Source organism: Sapajus apella, unplaced genomic scaffold (assembly GCF_009761245.1).
Source record: "Sapajus apella isolate SASKATOON/1434 unplaced genomic scaffold, GSC_monkey_1.0 scaffold29, whole genome shotgun sequence".
Taxonomy (NCBI): domain Eukaryota; kingdom Metazoa; phylum Chordata; class Mammalia; order Primates; family Cebidae; genus Sapajus; species Sapajus apella.
Window position 1 is genome coordinate 14,071,098 of NW_022436969.1, and position 24,117 is coordinate 14,095,214.

The following is a 24,117-nucleotide window of genomic DNA, read 5'->3' on the forward strand; positions in this document are numbered from 1 at the left end:
AGAAACGGAACCATTTTCTACAAAGTCAAAAGAGGAAGGACAGCAAGAGATTTAACACCGAGACTTGAGGATCAGATAAAAAATGATCAAAGAGTTCAGAGAGGTAAATTGAACCACAAATGCAGTCTTACAGAAACCTAGTTAATTTTGAGAGTTAGGAGGTTAGTCAGTAGTGTCCAACACAGAAAAGTGGAGTCTGGGAAGGTTTAAATGAGACCCCCCCACCCCGAGATTTGACAAGATTAGTCATGTTTGATAGAGCTATTAGGCACTGAGTTTTGAGTCCAGAATCCATAATGCAATACAGGATAGTGAATAATGCCTAGGTGAGGGGGTCAGACAGACCTACACTTAATTCCCATTTGTTGCTACATAATGGCTTTATAACCTTACGTAAATTATTTAAACTCCCTTGGCCTATTTATTCATTTATAAAATAGAAATAATGCTGTTGGTTCATATCAGGAACATACTATTAATATATAAAGCAGCATTTGTGTGATTAAGAGCAGGGTGGACTTGGAGCCATACTTAGTTAAGTGAATTGCACCTGCTTATTTGACTAGCTTGTGTTTTTGATCATGCTTAATTGCCAGTTTCCTCGTCTGTAAAATGGCCAATACCATCCAAGTTTCTTCTGAAAATTAGAAACATGAAAGGCAAATGGACTGGGACACATTAGGTATCCAAATAGTAGTTATTCTGTTTACCAGTGAGCCAGTGAGGAGAAGGGTCAAAAGGCCTATCTTTGAAGTAGAGATTCAAGCCTGTTTATAGGCTGAGTGGAAGAAGACAAACTAGGAGGAAACAGTGAAACAAAATGGATCATGTCTAAAAACTAGGAAGTGACAGAACCTAGATCACATGGAGGATTGCCCTTAGAAAAGTGAATGGATTTCAAACTAGAATTTCATTAACAGGTTCTTAGGAAGATTTTATAAGACTATGCATAGAAATGCCTGTCAGTTTGTCTGGTACCTAGTGGATGCTGAAATAGTTGACTTTCGCTATCCTGAGCAGGTCCAATATGCCAGACTCACGTGTGTAGCATTAGGTCCTCTTCACAGGTACAATTTATTGATTTCCTTGGAAACTCATTTTTATCTTTTCTGTCCATAAAGGGATTGTTGTAGCTAATTCCACAAAGAAGAAATGCCCAGTTTTTCCACTGCTGCTTACTCCATTTCTGCTTGCTCTTTCATCTTCCAAGTACCTATGTCTTTTTATTTTAGATTTTGCTGTGTCTGCTCAAATAGCACAAATTATGACTTTTCTCCAGTATTTATCCACATACATTTTAGAGTTGTAATGAATTTACAACTTGTTTCATTGACTACTTAAATCATATCTCATGTTTTGGCATAGCCACCATTGTTTTGTTTTGAGTATGTTGCTTTTTCAACCATTCTTAACTTCAGTTATCTTATCTTTGACGTGGGTATGCTATAATTAACAATTTCCCAATGATACATATTTAGATACCCAGCTATTCTTTTATTAGTGAATAAATTTTTATTAATAAATAAGGCCTATTTATTATAGGCTTTTCTTTTGCATCTAGAGAAGACAATATACCTTAGAATTACTTCTTCAGAACAGTGCTGTCAAATAGAAGTTTCTGTAATGATAGAAATGTTCTCTGTGCCATCCAATAGGGACACTAACCACATGTGGCTATTGAGCGCATAAAATGTGTCTAATACTGGCCGGCCGGGGTGGCTGACGCCTATAATCCCAGCACTTTGTGAGGCTGAGGTGGGCCACGAAGTCAAGAGATCCAGATCACTCTGGCCAACATGGTGAAACCCCGTGTCTACTAAAAATATAAAAATTAGCTGGGTGTGGTGGCACTTGGCCTGTAGTCCCAGCTACTCAGGAGGCTGAAGCAGGAGAATTGCTTGAACCTGGGAGTCTGAGGTTGCAGTGAGCTGAGATCATGCCACTGCACTCCAGCCTGGGTGACAGAGCAAGACTCCGTCTCAAAAAAAAAAAAAGTGTCTAATACTGCCAGGTGCACTGGTGCAGTGTCTCTCACCTGTAGTCCCAACTACTACGTGGGAGGCTCAGGTGAGACAATTGCTTGAGCCCAGGGGTTCCAGGTTGTAGTGCATTATGATCACACCTGTGAATAACCACTGCATTCCAGGTTAGGCAACATAGGGTGACCCAATCTCTAAAAATAAAATGTATCAAATACAACTGAGGAACTGAATTTTAAATTAACTTTAGCCACAGTTGGTTAGTGACTATTGTATTGGACAGCACAAATCTAGAAACTTATTTTTTAAAAAAATTAAACTATCAAACCAAAACCTAGGCTGCAGTTAAGGGAAAGAGTAAATATTGTAGAACCAGGTGTGCCTTTTCAGCAATTACTTTTCTAACACTTGAGAAAATACAGTTATGAACTGGATTTAGAGCTGCGCTGCTGGGATGAGGACCACCACATCAGCAGCACGTGGGTGCTTACCAGAAATTCTAATTATCCTCCACGCCTTACTCACTGAATCCTAATACCCGGTTTCGAGGCTCAAAAATGATTTTAAAAGCCCTGTGGGTTATGATGTATGCTACTGTTTAAGAACTACTGCTGTAAAGTGCTGAACACAAGGTCCCTCCCTTCTAGGAATTTCTGATCAAAGATTGCTAGAATATAAACTCCCTGAGAAAAGAGGCTTTGCCTTCATCTCTCAGCATCCGACACTGGTTAAAGCAGTAAGAAGAGGTCAATAAAGATTTGCTATTAGATTGCCATTCTCCACCATCCTGAAGTAATGCTATTCATCTACATTACCTCAAGGTGAGGTAAAATATCCTAAAGAGCATAGCCCTAAACACGATCTAGAACAAAATCTGAAAAACGTAGTTTGGTGTTTTCCTTTGTTTTGGCCAAAAGCATTATATATGTCTGTGTCTGTGTGTATGTGTGTGCGTTGCCATTTTCTTGATAATTTAAAGGAAAGCAAATAATTTGAATAAAAGTTTCTTGTAGCTAAAAGGGGAATGAAACAGCCGTAGGCTGTGGCCGTAAACCTTATGAGGGTAAGATAGGAGGAGTAGGTTAAAGGATTTAACTCTCTGGAATGCGGTTTGAAAAGAGAAAGGGATCTGGAGCGGACGAGAATCCTCCCCGGGCGGCGCCCTCACTTGACATCACACGGGACGAACCCTAAAACCTGACTTGTCTGAAATTCAAATTTAGGAGAACTGTACTTTTACTTGCAAAATCTGGCAACTCAGGGTTCGGCCCTCCCAAACCCTCGGCGGATCGCGACGCGCCTGGGTCAAAGGGGACCCCAAATCCTCGGCTGATCGCGGCCCGCCGGGGTCAAATTCCAGCGCCCAGCCTCGCCGCGCCCAGCCGGCCCAGGAATGCGGAAGGGCCGCGGAGCTGCCGCGGGGAGCGGGTGGCGAGGGCTGGGCTGCGGGCGACCGCCGCGGCGCAGGCAGCTATACCGCAGCAGGTCGGAGCAGGCCGGAGGGGCAGCTAAGACCCCGGCCGTGTCCGACCGGTGCCAGCAGCCCCGCCTCTCTGCGAACACGCAGACTCTGCCAGCCCGGGCGCGAATAGCCGGCGCACCCCCGTTCCAGTTGGTCTCGCCGCGCCTTCCGGTGCGCCTTCCGCTCCGCCCCTCCAGGCAGGAAGTGCCGGCGCCGCCACTGTCCGGCCGCAGCCCTGTGCTCTTAGCTGTTGCTCGTCGTCTCGCGCAAGGCGGCCTCAGTTCTGGTGTTTGGCGCCGGGTGAGTGGCTCTCGACCCCGCTCGCGGGACCCCTTGGGCCGCCTCCGTGTCCCCACGTCCCTTGCGGTCGCGCGTCTGCGGCCGGACCCCGCCCCAGTGCGGCCGGGCGGCGGCCGGACCTGTCAGGCTGGCTGAGGTGGGGGCGCGGGGCCGGAGGTGGAGGAAGGAGGGTAGGCGGCGAGACCCTGGCCCGCGACGTCCAGGGGCCGGGAGGCTGCAGGCGATGGAGCTGGGCTGAGGAGACGCCCTGCTAGAGAGGTGGCCGGCCCTGCGCCACCTGGGTGACCTCATTCACCTGGGCCCTGGACCGCCGAACAGCCCTGCAGCCAACACCTGCCCTCCCTGGGCCGTGGCGGACCCTGGCGGTGGATTAGGGCTGGCAGGGCGTATTCGTGTGGAGCACCTGCCCTGTGCCCCACACTGTCCTAGATGCTTTGGAGGGTGCAGGAGCCTCCTAGTGCACGGTCTTGCCTAAGGTGAAGCCTCCAAGGAAACCATTAACAATCCGGTACCCGAGTGTGTGGTTGATAAAGGTTCAAATGTAATGATTTACATCGAGTTGTAATTCTCTCAACGTGCCTTGCACCTTCTATAAAGGTTTAGTTCATTCGTGTTGATTGAAGAAAGGACAATTAACAGAAATCTGGAAAGGTTACTTGGAAAAGAATCGTGACTTCACTGAAGGCCTTGTATTCAGCCCTAGGAGGGAGAACTTAGCGTTTCCGGCTAGATGTGTGGGAGGTGGTAACAAGAGCACAACTCAAAAGCTCAGAATTGTGTTCTGTGAAAAGCAGACCGTGGGAAGACCAGCGGGTATGGAACAGAACTGTAATGACTAATAGTTGGAAATAAGGATAGATAGGTAAGTGGGACCTTCTTATGGGTGTCTTGAAAACGTAGGAGAAAGAAAAGATTAGATAAGCCATAGAGAGTAATTTTGGAGTCTTCACTAAGGGAATAATAAGAAAGGGATGTTTAGAGGATTCACTTGGCAGCTTTAGTTTAAGATGGATTTGTAATCGTCTTTTGTTAAGAGAGGAATCATAGCATTTAGAATTCAGTAGGACCTTATAGATTACCTTGTGAAGCCCTTGCATTTTGTAACTGAGGAAAATGAAACCCAGAGAGGTGATGTAATTTGCCCAAGGTGGTGAACCCCACCCCCCGCCCCGAACTTTATAACTAAGAGCACAGCTTTTGCCTTGTGAAGGCTCTGTTGAGTGAAACAACTTTTTTTTTTTTGGCCGGGTTCTATAATGATTCTAGACTTTGTTGTGGCCCCAAGAGTGAAACAACTTTTATGATAGCTGATTCAGTGTTTGTTTATGCTTTGATGAGACTAAGCTTGTATAAGATGAACTGCAACTTCCGAAGGACAGATCCCCAGACGAGGGTTGCTACGGTTAGGAAAGAGAACAGGGGCACCAACATGGGGCTAGTTTTCCCCTTCTCCCAAGATTTAAAGACTCCAGGTATCTGGGGATGAGTTTATCATACCCTTTTTGCCAGCATCTTTGGGATCTTTCTTCCTCATTCCACACATTAGCTTTGGGGTGTCATTGCCTGTTACTCCCATCTATTCACATTTTCATGGTAGGGAATTTCAGCTGCCTCTATGCAGGATATTAGAGGCCAGTGGTTCAAGCTCTGGAGCTAGATTTCCTGAATACAGATCCTGGTTCTGAGCTCTGCCATTTTCTAGCTGTGTGGCAAGTTGTTTATTCTCTTTACCCTGATTTTCTCGTCCGAGAGAAGAGGATGGTAACAGTATCCATATTATAAGTTGTTGTGAGGACTAAATGTATTAACACAAACGGGATGCTTAAATCAGTGCCTGGTACATCTTCAGCACTCAGTTATTGTCCCTGGTTAGTACTGCTTCTTCCAAGTATGGAGCAGGGGTTAGCTGCTAAGTGTCCTTAGGGATCTCTTGGGGAAGAGACTGAAACCATAGGTAGACCATAGAGAAAAGCCTCATATTGGAATTCAGATCCGGGACCTACCTTGTAATGAACATATATGTGTAATTCTGTTTGTGACAGGAAGGAGCCATATATATATGTATGTATTTGCTTAACTAGGACTCTTTGACCACCTGCTGTGTGCAAGGCACACTACTAAGTTCCACAGTCCAAGGTGGAAAGGCAAAAGGCAATATGGCCAGGCATGGTGGCTCACACCTGTAATCCCAGTGCTTTGGGAGGCCAAAGTGGGAGGATCATTTGAAGCCAGGGGTTCAGGACCAAACTGGGCAACATAGCAAGACCCCATCTCTAGCGCCCTACCCCCTTCTTGCAAAGTAGCCGGGTGTGGTGGCTCATGCCTGTAGTCCCAGCTGCTCATGAGGCTGAGGCAGGATGATCACTTGAGTCCAGGAGTTAAAGGCTACAGTGAGCTATGATTGTGCCGTAAACCCAGTATGAGAGGTGAACTTCAAAACATTGTATTGAGTGAAAGAAGACAGGCGTATATATGGATATGTACTGTACAATTCCATTTATAAGAAGTTCAAAGAAAAAAACTAATCTTTGGTGATAGAAATCTGAACAGTGGTTGCCCGTGGAAGATGGTGGTTAACTTGGAGAGAATTTTCTGGAACAATGTCAACATTTGTAACTTAATTGGGACGCTGGTTACATGGGTATACACATTATAAAAACTTATTAAGAGGCCAGGTGTGGTGGCTCACACCTATAATCATGGCACTTTGGGAGGCTGAGGTGGGTGGATCATGAGGCCAGGAATTCAAGACCACCCTGGCCAACATGGTGAAACGTCGTCTGTATTAAAAATAGAAAAATTATCCGGACGGGGTGGCACATGCATAGCTACCTGACGCCAGCGGTGGGGGTTGCAGTGAGCTGAGATCACACACTGCACTCCAGCCTGGGTGACGGAGTGAGACTGTCTCAAAAAAAAAAAAAAAATTAAGGTTTGTACATTTGAATGTATATGAATTTCACTGCAGTAAAACAAAATGATATGGGACCTCAGAGAATAGAAAGTTCACAGCTAACTGGAATGATCATAAAACCTATAATAGAGAAGGAAATGTCAGTGTTATATGTTTGGGGTAAGTGGTAAAATACATGTAGAGTATTAGGGGAAGTGCTTCCCTGATGTTAAGAAAAGTTGAAAAAATTGAGTTTGGCTCCCTAAAAAAATACATATAATTATGGAACTATCTTTTTTGCCTAAATATGCAGCATAAAAACAATGATATGTCATTAAGTATATGATGTTAATTCTGTGAAGTATTTTAACTTGATATATAATAAATTCTGTTTATGACTGCTGTTTTCAGACTGTCATTTATGTAACCAATCATTTGAGTCTTCCAGTTAGAACATTCATCTTGACTACAGTAATAACCATGGGAATCCATGAGAAATTTCTAAAGATTCTAATAGACCTTGGTGAAGATGAGGTGGAGTAAAAAATGACCTTAGGTTAGCCCAAGAACTACTGTCTGCTTTTCTATGTGAGTTCATCTATTCTGAGGGCTTTACCTTGTGCCTCTGCTCACAAATCAGCATTGCTAAGCGTGACCCCCTCAGAGTCCTGCCTTCTCTGCTAGCATTCTACTGTGGCCTAGCTAAAATTAGAGCTGTTTATCATCCTTTGCTCGCAAAATCAGCTCCTCCCTCCCCTTCCCAATTATCTCATTTTTGAGTGGCACCTTTATGCTACCAGTTTTTCAGTCAGTACTTAGAAAAAAGGACAGAGCTTTGAGACCCCAATTGGAAAATGAGTATAACTAGCAAATCAGGAAGTGTTTTGCTGGTCGGAGCCAGAGAAATTCAGCCAAAAGAATAGGATGGTGATGATGGGAATGTTGATTGAGGAAGGGTGACTCGTGCAGTAAAAAGAACCTACAGAACTTGGATGGCAACTGAGAAGAAGGAGTTAAACTTTTCTGCTTAGAAATGGAAACTTCCTGGTGCTATGCAAAGTTGATTGTGGTCCCTTGAAACTTGGATTGTGGCTGTAATTCTGAAATAAAGGCATTGCCCTATTTTAACATTAAAGAGGTCAAGGAGACAGTGATTTTATTACTTTTCTATTGGTGTACAACAAATTACTCCGAAACTTAGCACCTTAGAAACAATAAACAATTTTTGAGGGGCAGAGCCAGAGCAGCTTAGGTGGGTGGTTCTGGCACAGGGTCTCTCATGAGGTTGCATCCAGGGGCTGCAGTTGTCTGAAGGAAGGTCAGCCTCCCGAATGTCAGTCACATAGCTGACAAGTTGGTGCTCGCTGTTAGCAGAAATCCTCAGTTCCCTGCCACATGGATCTCTCCATAGGGCTGTGTGAGTGTCTTCATGACCTGGCTTCTGCCAATTGAGTGATCCAAGACAGCAGGGCAAAAGCTGAAAGGTCTATTATGACAAAGCCAAACACCCTCATTTCACAATATCTTATTGGTTACACAGGTCAACACTTTTCATTGTTGGAGAGGACTGCACAAGGGCATGAGAATTGTTGAGGACTTTCTTGGAACCTGGCTACCACCATGACCAGAGGAGCAAGTTTAAGTGCTCTGAGGGGCCAGGCAGATAAATTAGTACCTGCTGGGATAAGGAAATGTAGGGAGTAGAGGGGATTGCTTGTTAAACAAGCAATTATTACCTGCAGGAATTTCCAGGATGCTGGTCAGGTGATTCCTTATTGTACAGTTGTTTAAAATATCTGAAATTTAGGTTATGTAAAATGTTCAATTTTTTTAAATGTTGGCAGACTAATTCAATTTTTAAAAGGCATTTTAAAGGTCATGCCTGGGGATTACTAAATGAACCTCTGTGTAGACTACATGTAGTTTAGTAGCTGCGAAGTTATTTCTTCTGATCTACCTAACACTGATTTTATGGTTGAAGACAAATGAGGCCTGGGAAAGCCAAAGTGACCAGCAGTCATACAACTTGTGAATAATAGAACTATAATTCTGTCATTCATCTGGAATTAGTTTTATCATCCAGCATCTTCGTTAAACCGTAATGATGACATTGAAAAAGTAAGGGGAACTAGATGCATAAACAGCCAGTGTGATCTGAGTGGTTAACTTCATACACTAAGTGGTTCTTAACCTTCAATGTGCATTGAAATCACCTGGTGCATTTTTGAAAATACAGATGCCTCGGCTCCACTCCCAGATATTCCATTACCTTGAGGCTACAGGCATCACTTTCTGCAGCCAAGATTGAAACCAGAGGATATAACTGCTTTAAGAGCCATATTTACTTGCTCTAGCTGACTTGAAGCCTCAAACGAAGTCATAGGTGGCTGACAGAATGTGCTCTGTGAGCATCTTCCCCAAGCTTTCGATAAAGCTGAAGTTCATAGATAATTTCTACTTATTAATGATGATGGTGTCTATGTTTCTCTTTGCATATCAGTACTGCAGGTGACTTTGCAAACATTTTTATTATCAACCAAGTATGTTGATACCACAGCCACCTATAACACATAATGCAGTAGTCCTATATTATGCTTCTTTCTGTGGTCCATGGTTTTGCTTTCTGGGTTTCAGTTACCTGTGGTCAACTGAGGTCTGAAAATAAGTGAGTACAGTACAATGAGATATTTTCAGAGACAGACCTCATTCACATAATTTTTGTTACAGTATATTCTATTTTATTATTGTTAATCTCTTAACTGTGCTTAATTTATAAATTAAGCTTTATCATAGATATGTATATATAAGAAAAAAAAAACTATATATAGTCATTTATCTGTATCTGCAGAGGGTTGGTTCCAGGACCCTCCTGCAGATACTGGAATCTGCAGATGCTCAAGTCTTTCATATAAAATGGCATAGTATTTGCATAAAACCTACACATATCCTCCTGAATACTTTAAATCATCTCTAGATTGCTTATAATATATAATGCAAATACCATGTAAATAGTTGTTATACTGTATTTTTATTTGTATTTTTATTGTTGTATTTTTTGTTTGTATTTTTTCAAATAAACAATTGATTCTCAGTTGAATCTGTGAGTGTGGAACCTGTGGATATGGAGGGCTGGCTATGTGGGTTGGGTACTATCCCTGGTTTCAGGCATCCACTGGAGGTCTTGGAATGTATCCCCCTCAGATAAGGAGGGACTGCTGTATCAATTCCTACATGCCTGCCTTTGATGTAACCTCTGAGTACTAATTCTATCCTTTAGTTCACTTTATATTAGAAATTTATAGCAATATCAGAGTAACAGTTTTACAGAGGAAGGAAGAAGTGTTTTTACTGCTGTTGAGGGTTATTACATTCATTTGTGCTGTGTTCTGTATGGCTATTTTCTGTCTGTACTTCAAGGGTTGGATTGGGTTTTTTTTTGGTTTGTTTTTGTTTTTGAATGCTTTTAAGTTGAACCTTAATAAATTTGACAGTCCTAGATCAAAGTTTCAAATGAAAGCTATGACTGATAGCTGCCACCTGACCAAACCCAACCTGGGCTACTACACTGCACAATTCCAGGGATTGCCATTTACATGTCAATTACTCACTGCGATTCTATTCTGTACGTTGATTTCTCTTGTATAGTTTGGCTTTATTTGAAAACTCAATTTGTCTAGGATTTGACTTTAGAGGAATGTAGCTGCTCAGAAATCAGTGTTGAATTATATTGATAGAATTGAAAGTTTTTAAAAATTTTGTGTCAAACTCAAAATAATTAGAAGAGTATTTAGAAGGAAGTAGAAAATATACAGGGTGAACAACCTGTAACAAATGGGGTTTGAACCCTAGCTCTGCCACTAGGTGACTTTGGGCAAGTTATTTAATATCTTTGACCCTCGATTTCTTCATTTGGCAGATGGGCATGTTTCATTTAATGCACATAATGTTTCTAGCACATGAGTCACTTAATAAATGATAGTAGCTGTAAGTTGAGTAGACCTTTAATTTTCTCTGTGTTCCTAAGGCAGACAAGTAGATCAGGGCAATTGGGGCTGGAAAAATAGCAAGAACAAAGATACACAAGATAAGAAATGTCATAGTGCCTCGGGGACATTTGCAGTTTGGTGTTGCTAAAGGAAAAGTACAAAGCAGAGAATGGCTAGAGAGGAGGCTGGAAGGGTCATTCTAGAGTGGGGACAGGAAGACTCATGTGCCATGCACAGGAACTTGGTACTTTAGGAAGAGGAGAGCCAAAGAAGATTTTGAAAAGTGGAATGATGAGGTGATCATATTTATGTTTTAGACAACCGTGGCTAGAAAACTAAGGGTAGTTTTGAGAGAGCCAAAAGGCAAGGGGACTAGTGAGGAGGCGATAGAAATATTTTACACAAGCGGTAATAAGGATCCAGTTTAGGGTGGTGGCAGAGGAATGAAGAAGATGAGCAACTCTGAGAAATATTTCTCAATCATCAGGGAGAGGGATTTGGGAGGTTGACTCCTAGGTTTCTGGCTTGTGGGTAGATGATTGGAAACAGAAAGATGGGAAAGTTCAGGAGTGGGGAGATAATTGAGTTTTCAGCATGTTGATTATGAATGTCTGTGAGATATCCAGATGGGTGCCTTTCACAGGCATTTAGATATTTGAGTCCGAGGCTCCAAGGAGATGTCAGGCCTGGAGGTTCAGATTTGGGGGGTGTAGGTGTTGTCAGAACAGTGAAAGTTGATGAGATCATCCAAGGAATGAAGACTGAAAAGAACTTAAAACCATGTGCTGCCAGAATACTGGGAAATAAGAATATTTAAGAGGAGGTAAACTAAGAAGAAAATGGAGGAAGAAGTCTTAGAAATAGGAGAGCTGAGCTAGAGTAAGTCAAATAAACAATTTTATAATCAGTCTTTCCAACATAATACTTAGCAGGCTTCCTCATTAGAGCGTAAGTTCTTCAAGGTTGGGACCCTTTCCACCTGGGACAGTTGATTTCTGCTGTTATGGAGCACCAGGCTAACAGTGGCTGAGTCTCCAAAGAAAAGAGGGATAAAATAGTGTCATACAGTAGACTGATTCAAGATTAGACCAGACCTGGCAATTAAAGCAGTTGCAGTAAGGAACAGAAAGCCAGATTGTGGCAGGTTGGAAATTGAGTGGGAAGTGAGAAGGTGGAGACAGCCAAGATGCTTATTTCAGAAGGGAAGGAGGGAGGGTGGTAATTTCTTTGGGGGCCACAGTTCCCTTCAGATTGATTATTTTGATACAACTTTGCTTCACTTTTCAGCTGATATTGTATGTATAGTTTTTATAGGTACCATATGTATATACAAATATGCCAGTTTTTAAATGAAGTATGAACAAAAATTTAAAATACAGTATTACTACATTGAGCCTATATCTGCTGTAATGTATTTGATTGGGACCAGTGAGTGAATTGTTTTTTGTTCTCTTCCATCAACTTGCCTTTTGTGTTTCCTTCTCTTGGGGGTCACCATCAGATGGTGATGGCTCTTCTAGACTTATCAGGCTAACTCCCTATTCTTTCTCACAGGCATTTCCCCTAATAAAATCCTTGGGTGTTTAATCCCATCTTGGTATTAGCTTCTTGGAGAACTTAGACTAAACTTCAAACATGTTTAAATATAGTATACTTTTGGGGTTAGCTGTAGAGGTAGCATGATACAATTGACTGATTTTTATTTGATTTCCTACGATTTTTTGAGACAAGGTCTCTTTTTGTCACCCAGGCTGAGGTTAGGGGCACCATCACAGTTTACTCTCCTCGACCTCCCAGGCTCAAATGATCCTCCCACCCCAACCTCCTGAGTAGTAGCTGGGACCACAGGCATATGCCACCACACCTGGCTAATTTGTGTGTGTGTGTGTGTGGAGACAAGATCTCACTTTGTTGCTCAGGCCTGTCTCAAACTGCTGGGCTTAAGCAGTCTTCCAGACTCAGCCTCCCAGCGTGTTGAGATTACAGGCGTGAGCTACCGCACCAACTTGATTATTTTTTAAAAATAAATATTTAACTCTGGAAACTTTTTCTAAATAACTCTATTACAAAAATGACTTGCTGATGGAAAGAACTAATAATTTTTGCCTTCAGACTTACTTGACTAATCTTCAAGAAATTGAGTCAAAATTTTTAGCATGAGAATGAACCTTAATCTAAGTTTTTGGTATTTGAAGAATGAAAACATAATCAAATGCCTGTTAGTGGACTACATTCTGTCTCTGATTTAATCTTTGATATAACTAAGGGCAAATAACAACTAAGTTACAGGGAAGAGAAGAAAATTAAACTTTATTCAGGACTTGTATGTGGGGAGGATAAGGGGTTGGAATGTTAGAGTAAGGACTGTAAGGCTGGTGTACTTCAAAACTACACCACTAAGCCAAGCTTCAAAACACTCTGTGGGATGTTCTTTAGCTTGAAGAAATAGAAGTAGACAATAAATGTATAAAAATCCCAATACCAGAAGTCCTGGAGACACAGGTCCCAAATCTCCCTGCTCGGCCATTGGCATGTCTAGTCATTTGTTTTCGCATTGCGGGAATTTATGGAACAGTCTACAAGATCATCATTTCTGACAGCAGTTTCAAGTTTGGATGTCCTAAGACCACCCTTGGGTTTGATTAGTTGCTAAGACTCACAGAACTCACTGAAAGCTGTTAGGGTTACAGATGTGCAGGTTTTCAGAGGTGATATGTAGCTAGTAATGGTGGAGCTTGAACTCAGGACTTCCTAACTCCAGAGCTGATGGTATTTTTGTGTTTTATTTATTATTTAAAACTGCAAATTAAAAAAAAGAAATAATTGTCTGTTCTGCTTGATATTTAAATTATTGGTGGCTTTCAAGTGTTGGAGGCTACCACCAAAGCCATATTACAGAGAATCAAGGACTGCTTGGGAAGAAGAGAAAAGGGGCTGCACACGGTAGCTCATGTCTGTATTCCCAGAAGTTTGGGAGGATCCCTTGAGCCCCAGAGTTCAAGACCAGACTGGGCAATATAGTGAGAATCCCCGTCTCTAAAATGAAAAACAGAAGGGGAAATGGAGGGAGTTCAGTATTAGACTGGTATTCTGAAAATTTTGTCAAGGTAAAGGGGAAATGGTGGGATAGCTAGAAGGGCTAAAAGATGAAAGGGTAGGTTTGAGATTCAAAGATGAGACCTTTTTGAACATGACTAGTCTTTACATATGTTACCTCATTTAGTTCTTACCTTGCATTGACGTAGGTATCAAGTTTTACTGATGGAAAAACTGAGGCTTAGAGAGGTTATGTTATACTGTTAGTAAAATGGAAATAATAAGAGTATCTACCATAGGCAACTACTGTGAAGATTAAATGGGGACAGTCTTTGTCAGAGTAAGAGATCAACTTTGGAGACTTTCTCTTTGGGGAAACCCTATGCCTTCATAAAGTACTTGGCTAGAGTAAGTACTCCATAGATGCTAGCTATTGTTAGATATTTTAAATTCTCACTTGATAAAAATTAGTCTGCTGCAATTTAGGAGAAAGTACATCAATAATTTCTATTCTGTTTCTTTCTTTTTTAGAGATGGGGATCTCACTGTGTTGCCCAGGCAAGTCTTGAACTCCTAGTCTCAAGTGATCCTCCCACCTTGGCCTCCCAAGGTGTTGGGTTGTAGGCATGAGCCACTGGCGCCTGGCTAATTCTGTTCTTTCATGTTTCAAAAACTGCTTTTTTTCCTACTCAGTTATTTAATTGTCACATTGAAAATAAAGTTTAGGTGTGTACTTATTCCCATGCAATTGAAGTAATAATTCCATATTGATATTTTTACCTACTAACTTAACACCTAAAGTATTCTGTTTTTGCTTTGTGTTTTTTGCATTCTTTTTGGTTTTAGATTTTTGTGCTTTTTTCAACTCCAGAATTAAACCACCACCATGTCGAGCAAAAAGGCAAAGACCAAGACCACCAAGAAGCGCCCTCAGCGCGCGACATCCAACGTGTTTGCTATGTTTGACCAGTCACAGATTCAGGAGTTCAAAGAGGCCTTCAACATGATTGATCAGAACAGAGATGGTTTCATCGACAAGGAAGATTTGCATGATATGCTCGCTTCTCTAGGTAGACTTTATATTCTTTATTTGCGTTTTCCCAAATATAATAATGTGTCTCTTTATGAATCATTTTTTGTGTGATATACAAATATTTCTCTCCTTGTCTCAAAAGGCCTCTAGAGAGATTTCTGGGTGTGGGAGGTGCCATTTTGGGGCTCGGCCAGTCATACAGGGATAAGCTTACAAGGTTGGGGACCTGACAGATGCTGTGTCCAGGTAGGCTGACGGTCCTGTTAGCTAAATATTTTAGGTCTCTAGATGGAAAGCCAGGGCATGGCTAGGCAGCAAAATACCAGAATTTCAAACAAGTGTAGCTAATAGTATACTATTAATAAAGGTTGAGTACAGGTTATAAACAAGAAGTGACAGTAAGTAATAATGGTTATCTCTGGGGAGGAGGGGCAGTGCGACTAGAAAAGGAAACACAGGGAAGAAGACTTTCACAATATTGTATGTGATTTTGTTTTGTTTTGTTTTTTTGAGATGGGGTCTCGCTCACTCTGTTGCCCAGGCTGGAGTGCAGTCTCAGCTCACTGCAACCTCTGCTTCTGGGTTCAAGAGATTTTCCTGCCTCAGCCTCCTGAGTAACTGGGACTAGGTACGCGCCGCCACACCCAGCTAATTTTTTTTTCTGGTATTTTTAGTAGAGACAGGGGTTTTACCGTATTGGCCAGTCTCGTCTCGAACTCCTGATCTCGTGATCCACCCGCCTCTGCTCCCAAAGTGCTGGGACTACAGGTGTGAACCACGGTGCCTAGCTGTGTGATTTTTTTTTTTTTTTAATAATTAAAGGAAATGTAAAGATGCAGGATTTAAAGCAAACACAAACAGCCGTTTGTTGCTGTTGGTATATGGGTGTTAATATTCCTTGTATGAATTTGTGGTTTCCTTTGATCTTAAAAAGAAGGACAGGAGGAACTGTCCTTCATGTTCTGCCCAGGGGCAGCAGTTATTTTACAGGGGGGAGTCAAGGGAACTAAGGCGAAGGAGACCTTGATAGGCCAAAGCAATGGGGGTGAGGCGGGCTGGGAATGGGTCACGGATGGCCTGCAGTGAGGCTTTGCACTCTGTTCTACTGACTGGCCAAAAAGGCTAAGAAGGGGGGGGGATCTTTTTTTTTTTTCTTTTAATGCCCACAAAATGATTGGCTAGCTTTTATTCTTCTCCCTTTTGATTTTGATTATTTCTCCTAATACATTGAAAGTAAAGTTTAGGTGTGTGCTTATTGCTATCCAACATATGATTTTGAAAAATTCCAAGCCTACAAAAAATGGAAAGAACACTATAGTGAACTCCTATACATCTTTAGCTATATTCACTAATCATTAACATTTTGCAACTTTTGTTTATCCAGGGTAAGAGTAGAATCAGATTTTAATCTGATTTGTTGACTTGCAGTTAGATTATAACCTAGTGTTTTTCACATCCACAACGTCTGAATATATTCTTGGGCAAGTCAGTACTGAAGAAGGCCACTGAGGAAAATTGAGGAACTTAGCTGTCTTCCAAAGATTGAACTCTCAAGTCTATAACTTGAGAGATGATCAGTAACTATTTGGTTGAATGGACAAGTGGTGGTAGAGTCAGAGTTTATCTTTGAGGCCCTCTGTTTTGCAGAAACCCATGCCTTCTTTAAAAATATGTGTTAAAAGAACAATTTCAGCCAAGTTAAATTTAAGCGAGTTTAATTGAGCAGTGAACAATTTGCAAGTCAGGTAGCCACCAGAATCACAGCAGATTCACAGAGACTCCAGTGCAACCATGTGGTAGAAGATTTATAGGCAACAAAAAGGGAAGTGACGTACAGAAATTGGAAGTGAGGTATGGAATGGCTGGATTGATTACAGCTCGGCATATGCCTTATTTGAACACAGTTTGAACACTCAGCAGTGTATGAGTGGTTGAAGTATGAGCGCTGGAATTGGCCAAGACTTAGCAGTTGTTACAGGCTCATACTCCTAAGTTAGGTTTTCAGTCTTGTCTGACTATTAAGCTACGTTACAGTTCATCCACAAAGACTCAAATGTAGAAGTACAGAGTCTATCTCAGGCCATATTTAGTTTGCTTTAACATATGTATTTACCTTTCAGGGATACCTTCATACACCATTGGTAGGAATGTAAGTACAGCCACTGTGGAGGACAGTATGGAGGTTCCTCAAATAACGAAAAGTAGAGTTCCCATATAATCCAGCAATCCCACTGCTAGGTATATACCCAAAAAGAAAGGATATTAGTTGTATTATTGAAGAGATATCTGCACTCCCATGTTTACTGCAGCACTATTCACAGTAGCCAAGATTTAAAAGCACCATAAGTGTACATCACCAGATGAACGGATTTTAAAAATGTGGTACTATGTACAACAGAATACTGTTTGGCCATAAAAAATGAGATCCTGTCATTGCAACAACATGGATGGAACTGGAAGACATTATGTTAAGTGAAATAAGCCAGGCACAGAAAGACAAGCTTCACATGTTCTCACACATTTGTGGGAGCTAAAAGTTAAAATAATTGAACTCATGGAGATGGAAAGTAGAAGGATGGTTATCAGAGACTGGAAAGGCGAGGAGAAGAGTGGGAATGGTTAATGGATACAAAAGTATAGTTAGATAGAATGAATAAAATGTTCTATTTGAGAGAACAACAAGGTGACTACAGTCAACAATAATTACTGTACATTTTAAAATAACTCAGAGTATAATTGGAATGTTGGTAACAAAGAAATGATAAATGCTTGAAGGGATGGCCATGCCATTTACCTAGATGTGATTATTATGCACTGTATACTTGTATCAAAGTATCTCATATGCCCCATAAATATATACGCCTACTGTGTACCCATAACAATTTAAATAAATATGAATTTTAAAAAGATGCGTATTTACCTTTCAAATCAACAGATCACATTGGATGTCTCGGGCAGGTCCATAAGTGCTTTGCCTAAACCAATTCATTTTACATCCCTGTGACTTTTTGTACCCTAGAGTTCTCTTCACACCTTTCAGTTACAGTTTTTCTTCCCCCCCCAAAAAATGTTGCAAGTGAGTTGGGTTAAATTTGGAGGTAGGAAAGTAGATCTTTTTAGCTACTTTCACTTATTCAGTGAATCTTGAGTTTAATTTTGGGCTAATTTTGATACCCGAACATTGAGTAGGTGCAATCAGGTAGGATTGCAATGCAGTTGAAATAAATGCCAACATGATGTTTAAATTTCACCCAAACTCCTGGGATTAAAACTTATATATGAACTAAAAGTGTAGCTTTGATTGTCATTCTAGCTTTGACTTAGTTGGGTATAATTTTGAGATGCTTCCTTAGATATGAATATCTGATGAATAGATGTTCTTTTCATATAAAATCATACAAACTTAATGTTGGAAGATACCTTTGAGATACCAACTTTAACCAGTCAATTAGACTTTTTAAGAAAAGAAGTAAATTCTAAATAGGGTAGCACTGAACAAAGGATCTGGAATACTGAGTTTGAATGCCAGTTCTGCCACTTCGTCCTGTATCACCCAACCAGTGGTGGAACTGGGATTCAAACCCAGTATTTCAGACCCTTGGTTCAGTACTGCTTTCCCCACACCAGGGGGCCTCAAAAACACTCCCACCATGTCTGGCCATTCCAGAGAGATTTCTTCCAGCTCTTACGGAAAGATCAAGGGAGTTCCCTCACCACTGCACTAAAAGAAATGTGCATACTTGGAGTGGAGATTAAGATTTCCCATTACAAACAATACCAAACAAGACCACAGTTCAGTGATACTAGATATCTTCAAATGCTGTGCATACAAATAAACAGCATTTGAAGATATCTAATACTGTTCAGAGAAGCTCCCAATTCAAAACCATGCTAATAGTTTAAACTTAAATGGCCAACTTATAAATGCAACTTTGAAGCATACCAACTCATTGGCATCTGTATCACAATTGGAAATATGAATATTTAGATTGTTTTGAATGACTGGTATTGAACTGACTCCCCTGATGGACCGTTGATGTTATCAGCATTTAGGATGTAGGCCAGGCTCGGTGATGCATGCCTATAATCCCAGCACTTTGGGAGACCAAGGCAGGTGGCTCACTTGAGCTCAGGAGTTCAAGACCAGCCTGGGCAACATAGTGAAGCCCAGTCTGCACAAAAAAAATGAGCTGGGTGTGGTGGCACATGCCTGTAGTCCAAAAAAAAGTAAGATGTAATAATATGACATTGCCTGGCATCAGGCTTTTGTTTTGTTTTTAATGAAAAATAAGAGAAAGTTTACATAAATGAATAAATAACCTTCATTGTAACCCTGGAATACATTTTTACAATATTTTTTATGTTGTCAAAAATCTTTTTTAAATGTTCTTCAAATTAATTGAAAAATTAGTTTCAAATGATGTAAATTTTAAAAATATGTTGGGGAGCATAATAATAGTGAAATAATTGAAATTAGTGTTTTTGTCTTTAAATGTTAAAATGTGAATTCTTACAGGGAAGAATCCCACTGATGCATACCTTGATGCCATGATGAATGAGGCTCCAGGCCCCATCAATTTCACCATGTTCCTCACCATGTTTGGTGAGAAGTTAAATGGCACAGATCCTGAAGATGTCATCAGAAATGCTTTTGCTTGCTTTGATGAAGAAGCAACAGGTGAGTGCTGTTTGTTTATGCCCAGCCTCATTCCAGACTATATTAAGTACTTCTCTGAAATAGAAAGGGTTTTCTTTTTTTACCTCTAGAAAATACTTGCTTAAGATTAATTTTGTAAGCATATGATCTATTTCTGAGCTTTTAAATGATTTGATCTCATATTAATACAGAACTCTAAAAACAATCGGAAAACGTAATGATACAGTTCATGCAGCCTCAGTTCACTAACATTTTTTTATAGATATGGATATTCTGAAATATTTTATAAGATTGACTAGCTTTAGAAATGAATTATTAAAGTGCCAGGAAGTATTCATGACTGCTTTCTTCTTTCTGTTGCCTTCCAGGCACCATTCAGGAAGATTACCTGAGAGAGCTGCTAACAACCATGGGGGATCGGTTTACGGATGAGGAAGTGGATGAGCTGTACAGGGAAGCACCTATTGACAAAAAGGGGAACTTCAATTACATCGAGTTCACACGCATCCTGAAACATGGAGCAAAAGACAAAGATGACTGAAAGAACTTTAGCTAAAACCTTCCAATTACATTGTCTTACTCTGTTTTATTTCTCAGACCCTTTCCCCACCTCATAGAACCTGTTGCATGCAACTTAGTTTCACAGCTTTGCCTCTTTTTTTTGATGTATTTATTCCAGACCTTTCTGCCACTTAGCACTTGTATAATCAGACTGGAAATGGGGATGAGGGTGTAAATTGTATTGAAAAAGAGATCGCGAATAAAAATCAACAAATGTGAAAGCCCAGGAAAATATATTCGTATTTCTGGTTTTGCTGGATTTTTACATTTTTATATAATAAAAATGCTATTTTGAAATAAAGATTATGCTGACTCAAATGCAATGTAATGGCAAGTTAAACAAATGATTGGTAGGTGGGAGTAGTCCTTTTTTCAGGTTTTCAGCTTCATATGATTCAGGTTTTATGGTAAAATTGATTTTTCACATATATGATGAGACTATTCTTCAGAATTTTTAAGTACCTTTTTACATTATTATGCAGTAAAACCTAGCAATGTCTTTGTTTCTTTCATGCTTCTAGTCAGATGTTTAAACTATTAAATGATAAATATAGAATGTATCTGGGAAAACATTAAACATTGCATTTGTCTAATATTTGAGAAAAGGCAAATTTCTGAAGATTAGTTATTGTACATTTTCTATATGTGAAGCATTGTTGATACACAATTTTTATTGAATCCTCCCAGCAACCTTATGGGATTTTTATTAGTCCTGTATTTTAAGTGGGAGGACTTAGCTCATCAGGGTCACTGTTAGGACGTGAGAGTTGGAATTCCAACCTAGGGCACTTAACTTCAGAGCTCACAGTTCTGGAATCACAATACTGTATGAAAAGCCCCAAATGCCTAAAAGAGTCAAAGATATTTCTGTTCTGTTATGACATAATTCTGTAGTCATTATTGAAGTTTAAAATAAACGGGGTAATTGACTATTGGAACAGAATTTCAGAAAATTCTATCCCAGGTTAAAAAAAAAAATACTATTTTATGTTTGAAGGCAGTTCATGAAATATAGAGACTAGAAAAGAGCCAAAAGACAAGGCTGCTTGAGCTCATTTAGAATCCTCAAAGCCAAGCAATATGAGAATGAAGAGAAAAATCTAAAAAAGGAAAACATCTGTTTTAAAAAATTACCTAATGTTCAACACCAATTTTCCCTTCTGATGGTGTTTTGTCTGCTTAACATCAAAGCATTTATATGTTGTTTAATATTGGTGTTTCACAACTTGGTGCAGTAGGCTGGGTTCAATTCACTTGCTAACAATTTTCCCAGGCTTCCTTTTATCATTAGAATGAGGGAGCTTTCCCATTTGTTACTGACTCCTCTTGGTCGCTGAGGTATCAGTTCTACTTTTTATTAATAGACCTGAAATTTAGACTGAAGCTGCTGCCCAAGACCTCACAAATACTAGAATCCACATCTGGCTTTTTCCACTTAGAAGCTTAAAGTCACCGAAAAGTGTCACAAAACCAGGTGGAGAATCAGTGTGTTTCACAGGAAACAAAAATATGGTGGGATAATCTTGATCACCGCTGAAACACTGTAAGTCACCTGTTAGGTGTCCAACACTGTTGTAAGGGTTGGGAATAACAGCTGGGGCGGACAAGGCTGCTGCCCTCATGGGACTGCATTCTCTGCTGGGAGACAATCCATGTGCAATATCAGGTAAGTGCTGTGCAGAGAAGAACTGGCCACGCATGACAGAGGGTGGTCAGGAAAGGCCTCTGAGGGGGTAGTTAGCTGAGATCTGAATGACAGGAAGGAGGTCCGGGCCGCATAATATGAAGATCAGGGTGAGGCTGTTCATTCAAAGGCACGGAACATCGGGAGAACACATGGATGATATGGGTCCAGGGAGAGTATTTGGGGCAGAGTCCAAGTGTGAAATGTGGGGAAGAAAGATGATTTACATTTTTAAAATCAGTGTTGCTGCTGGATCTAGAAGGGAGGGGCACAAGGAGAGGCAAGAAGGCCAGTGTGGAGGCTGTTGCCATCATCCAGGCGACGGGGCAGCGTGGACTCCGGTAGCAAGGGAGATAACTGTAAAACACCTCTGCGGTCCTACCTGTTTCCTCCCCTCCAGCTCAGCTTGTTTCCATCTCTGGCATAATCGTAACTGTGCTTATTCCATTAATCTGCTTAAAGCCAGATTTTTTAAATTGAGAGAAGAAAAGTTTTGAAGATTAAAAACCAACAGTAGGCCGGGCGCGGTGGCTCACGCCTGTAATCCCAGCACTTTGGGAGGCCGAGGCGGGTGGATCACGAGGTCAAGAGATCGAGACCATCCTGGTCAACATGGTGAAACCCCGTTTCTACTAAAAACTACAAAAAATTAGCTGGGCATGGTGGCGCGTGCCTGTAATCCCAGCTACTCAGGAGGCTGAGGCAGGAGAATTGCCTGAACCCAGGAGGCGGAGGTTGCGGTGAGCCGAGATCGCGCCATTGCACTCCAGCCTGGGTAACATGAGCGCAACCCCCTCTCAAAAAAAAAAAAAAAAAAACCCAACAGTTGTTTCTCTACTGCCTTATGTTTACCTGACACACTTCTGTTTCATCTATATTATTTGTGAGGAGTGTTGTGGAGTCCAGTAGTGGAAGGCACCTGGGCCAAGACCTTGTTTCTTTTTGGTGTCCAGTAAATATTAATGATGACAATGAAAACTCTGTCTACTTATTATCTTTCTCCTTTTGAGCACCACACAGTGACAGTCTCCTAAGTTCATGGTTGATCCCATGGCCATTGCAGTGAGAATGTGTGTGCGTGTGTGTGTGTGTGTGTGTGGTCACATAGTGAAAATGTATTGAGTATTCACTATGTACTAAGCACATTACACAACTGCCCTTTGAGGTAGGTTGGTGTTTGTTTGAGACAGAGTCACTCAGGCTGGAGTGCAGTGGCACAATCTTGGCCTACTGCAACCTCCACCTCCCGGGTTCAAGTGATTCTCCTGCCTCAGCCTCCCAGGTAGTTGGAATTACAGGTGTGCACCACCACACCTGGCTAATTTTTTAATTTTTAGTAGAGATGGGATTTCACTATGTCGGCCAGGCTGGTCTCAAACTCCTGGCTTCAAGTGATCCACCCACCCCGGCCTCCCAAAGTGCTGGGATTACAGGCATGAGCCACCTGAGGTAAGTATTTTTATTATCCCTGTTCTACAAATGAAGTGTCAAGGGGCAGGGAAGTAACTTCCCAAAGTTAAACAGGGAGTAAGCAGTGAGGCGGTCACCTGAGCCCAGGCAGCTGTGCTCTTCCCATGAAAATGATTATGGAAACATCACCTCTAGTTTCTTACCGTCATGGACCAGTTTTACAAGCATTTGTTATTGTGTTTGATTCTCAGAACTCTATGAAGTGGATAAAGTAGGCAGTCATCCCACTTCACAGATGAGATTACTGAAGTTACCTGATCAGCTCAACTTTATATAACTAAAGAAGCTATAGAAGTGTCTAGTTTCTAACCTTTTTGACCAAGATGGGTGCTTCTCATTAAACCTATAATTTCCTAATTTAATAATTAGCACCTGTAGCCTGATCAGAATGTCTCACAATCAATGTATATACTTGTCTATCCTGAAAAGCAGCAATTGAATCAATTTGCATTTCAAAATTGATGTGTATTAAAATATAATAGAAATATAAAATTATATTTCTTAAAATATAAGAAAGAGTTTTTGAAATAGAAACAAACTACTGAAAAATTGAGTGTAAGAAGGTCCCTTAGAAACATCGTCTGGGAAATCTGAATGAAGATATAAAGGCTTATCACATACTAAAATTTCAAGAAAAGGTTTCTTGTATAGAAAAATGATGAAGATGATGGATTGCACACCTCCCAGTCTCTTAAGTGGATTTTTTTTATATGTAACAGTTGTCAGACGCAATTTTAGAGACAATAACTAGAAGTGTCACTAGGTGGCACTATTGTTCTTAGTATAGTACTGTCTTAACCCATGCCCTAATGAACTTGAGATCAAGCAGGCAAATCATGAGTACGCAGACAGCATTATTCCCAGTAATGCTGTAACTTTGTCAAAGTTGTTTCTTAAATAATTGATGAAAAGTATTTACACTATTCATGAACCCCAAATGTAGGGAACAATCTCTAGGACTCCTTTTTATAAATATCAATGGCAAATTCCCTTCCCCTTTTCCCCTTCGCCACTTCCCTTTTTTTCCTTCCTTCCCTCCTTCCCTCCTTCCCCCCT

General features: G+C 40.8%; 1 protein-coding gene across 3 annotated transcripts; it reads left to right on the forward strand.

The window, feature by feature from the left end:
• Positions 1-1,956: 1,956 nt before the first annotated feature.
• On the forward strand, positions 1,957-20,225 carry LOC116561498 (myosin regulatory light chain 12B). Of its 3 annotated transcripts, none has more exons than XM_032293282.1 (4): positions 3,382-3,741; positions 14,528-14,726; positions 19,206-19,367; positions 19,715-20,225. In XM_032293282.1, exons 2-4 carry the CDS (start codon positions 14,543-14,545, stop codon positions 19,885-19,887), a joined length of 519 nt encoding a protein of 172 aa, XP_032149173.1. In that variant the 5' UTR covers positions 3,382-3,741; positions 14,528-14,542; the 3' UTR covers positions 19,888-20,225. The 3 variants fall into 3 exon arrangements, with proteins under 3 accessions (XP_032149175.1, XP_032149173.1, XP_032149174.1); XM_032293283.1 differs by having other exon boundaries at positions 3,629-3,741; positions 14,522-14,726; XM_032293284.1 differs by lacking the exons at positions 14,528-14,726; positions 19,206-19,367; positions 19,715-20,225 and adding an exon at positions 12,371-12,442 and having other exon boundaries at positions 1,957-3,741.
• Positions 20,226-24,117: the final 3,892 nt, after the last annotated feature.

Bases quoted from the DNA above. Each gene is read 5' to 3' on its own strand.
- LOC116561498 (XM_032293282.1), top strand. From the start codon at position 14,543: ATGTCGAGCAAAAAGGCAAAGACCAAGACCACCAAGAAGCGCCCTCAG. The intron at 14,727-19,205 runs GTAGACTTTATA...GAATTCTTACAG, and splicing joins TGATATGCTCGCTTCTCTAG to GGAAGAATCCCACTGATGCA. The intron at 19,368-19,714 runs GTGAGTGCTGTT...GTTGCCTTCCAG, and splicing joins CTTTGATGAAGAAGCAACAG to GCACCATTCAGGAAGATTAC.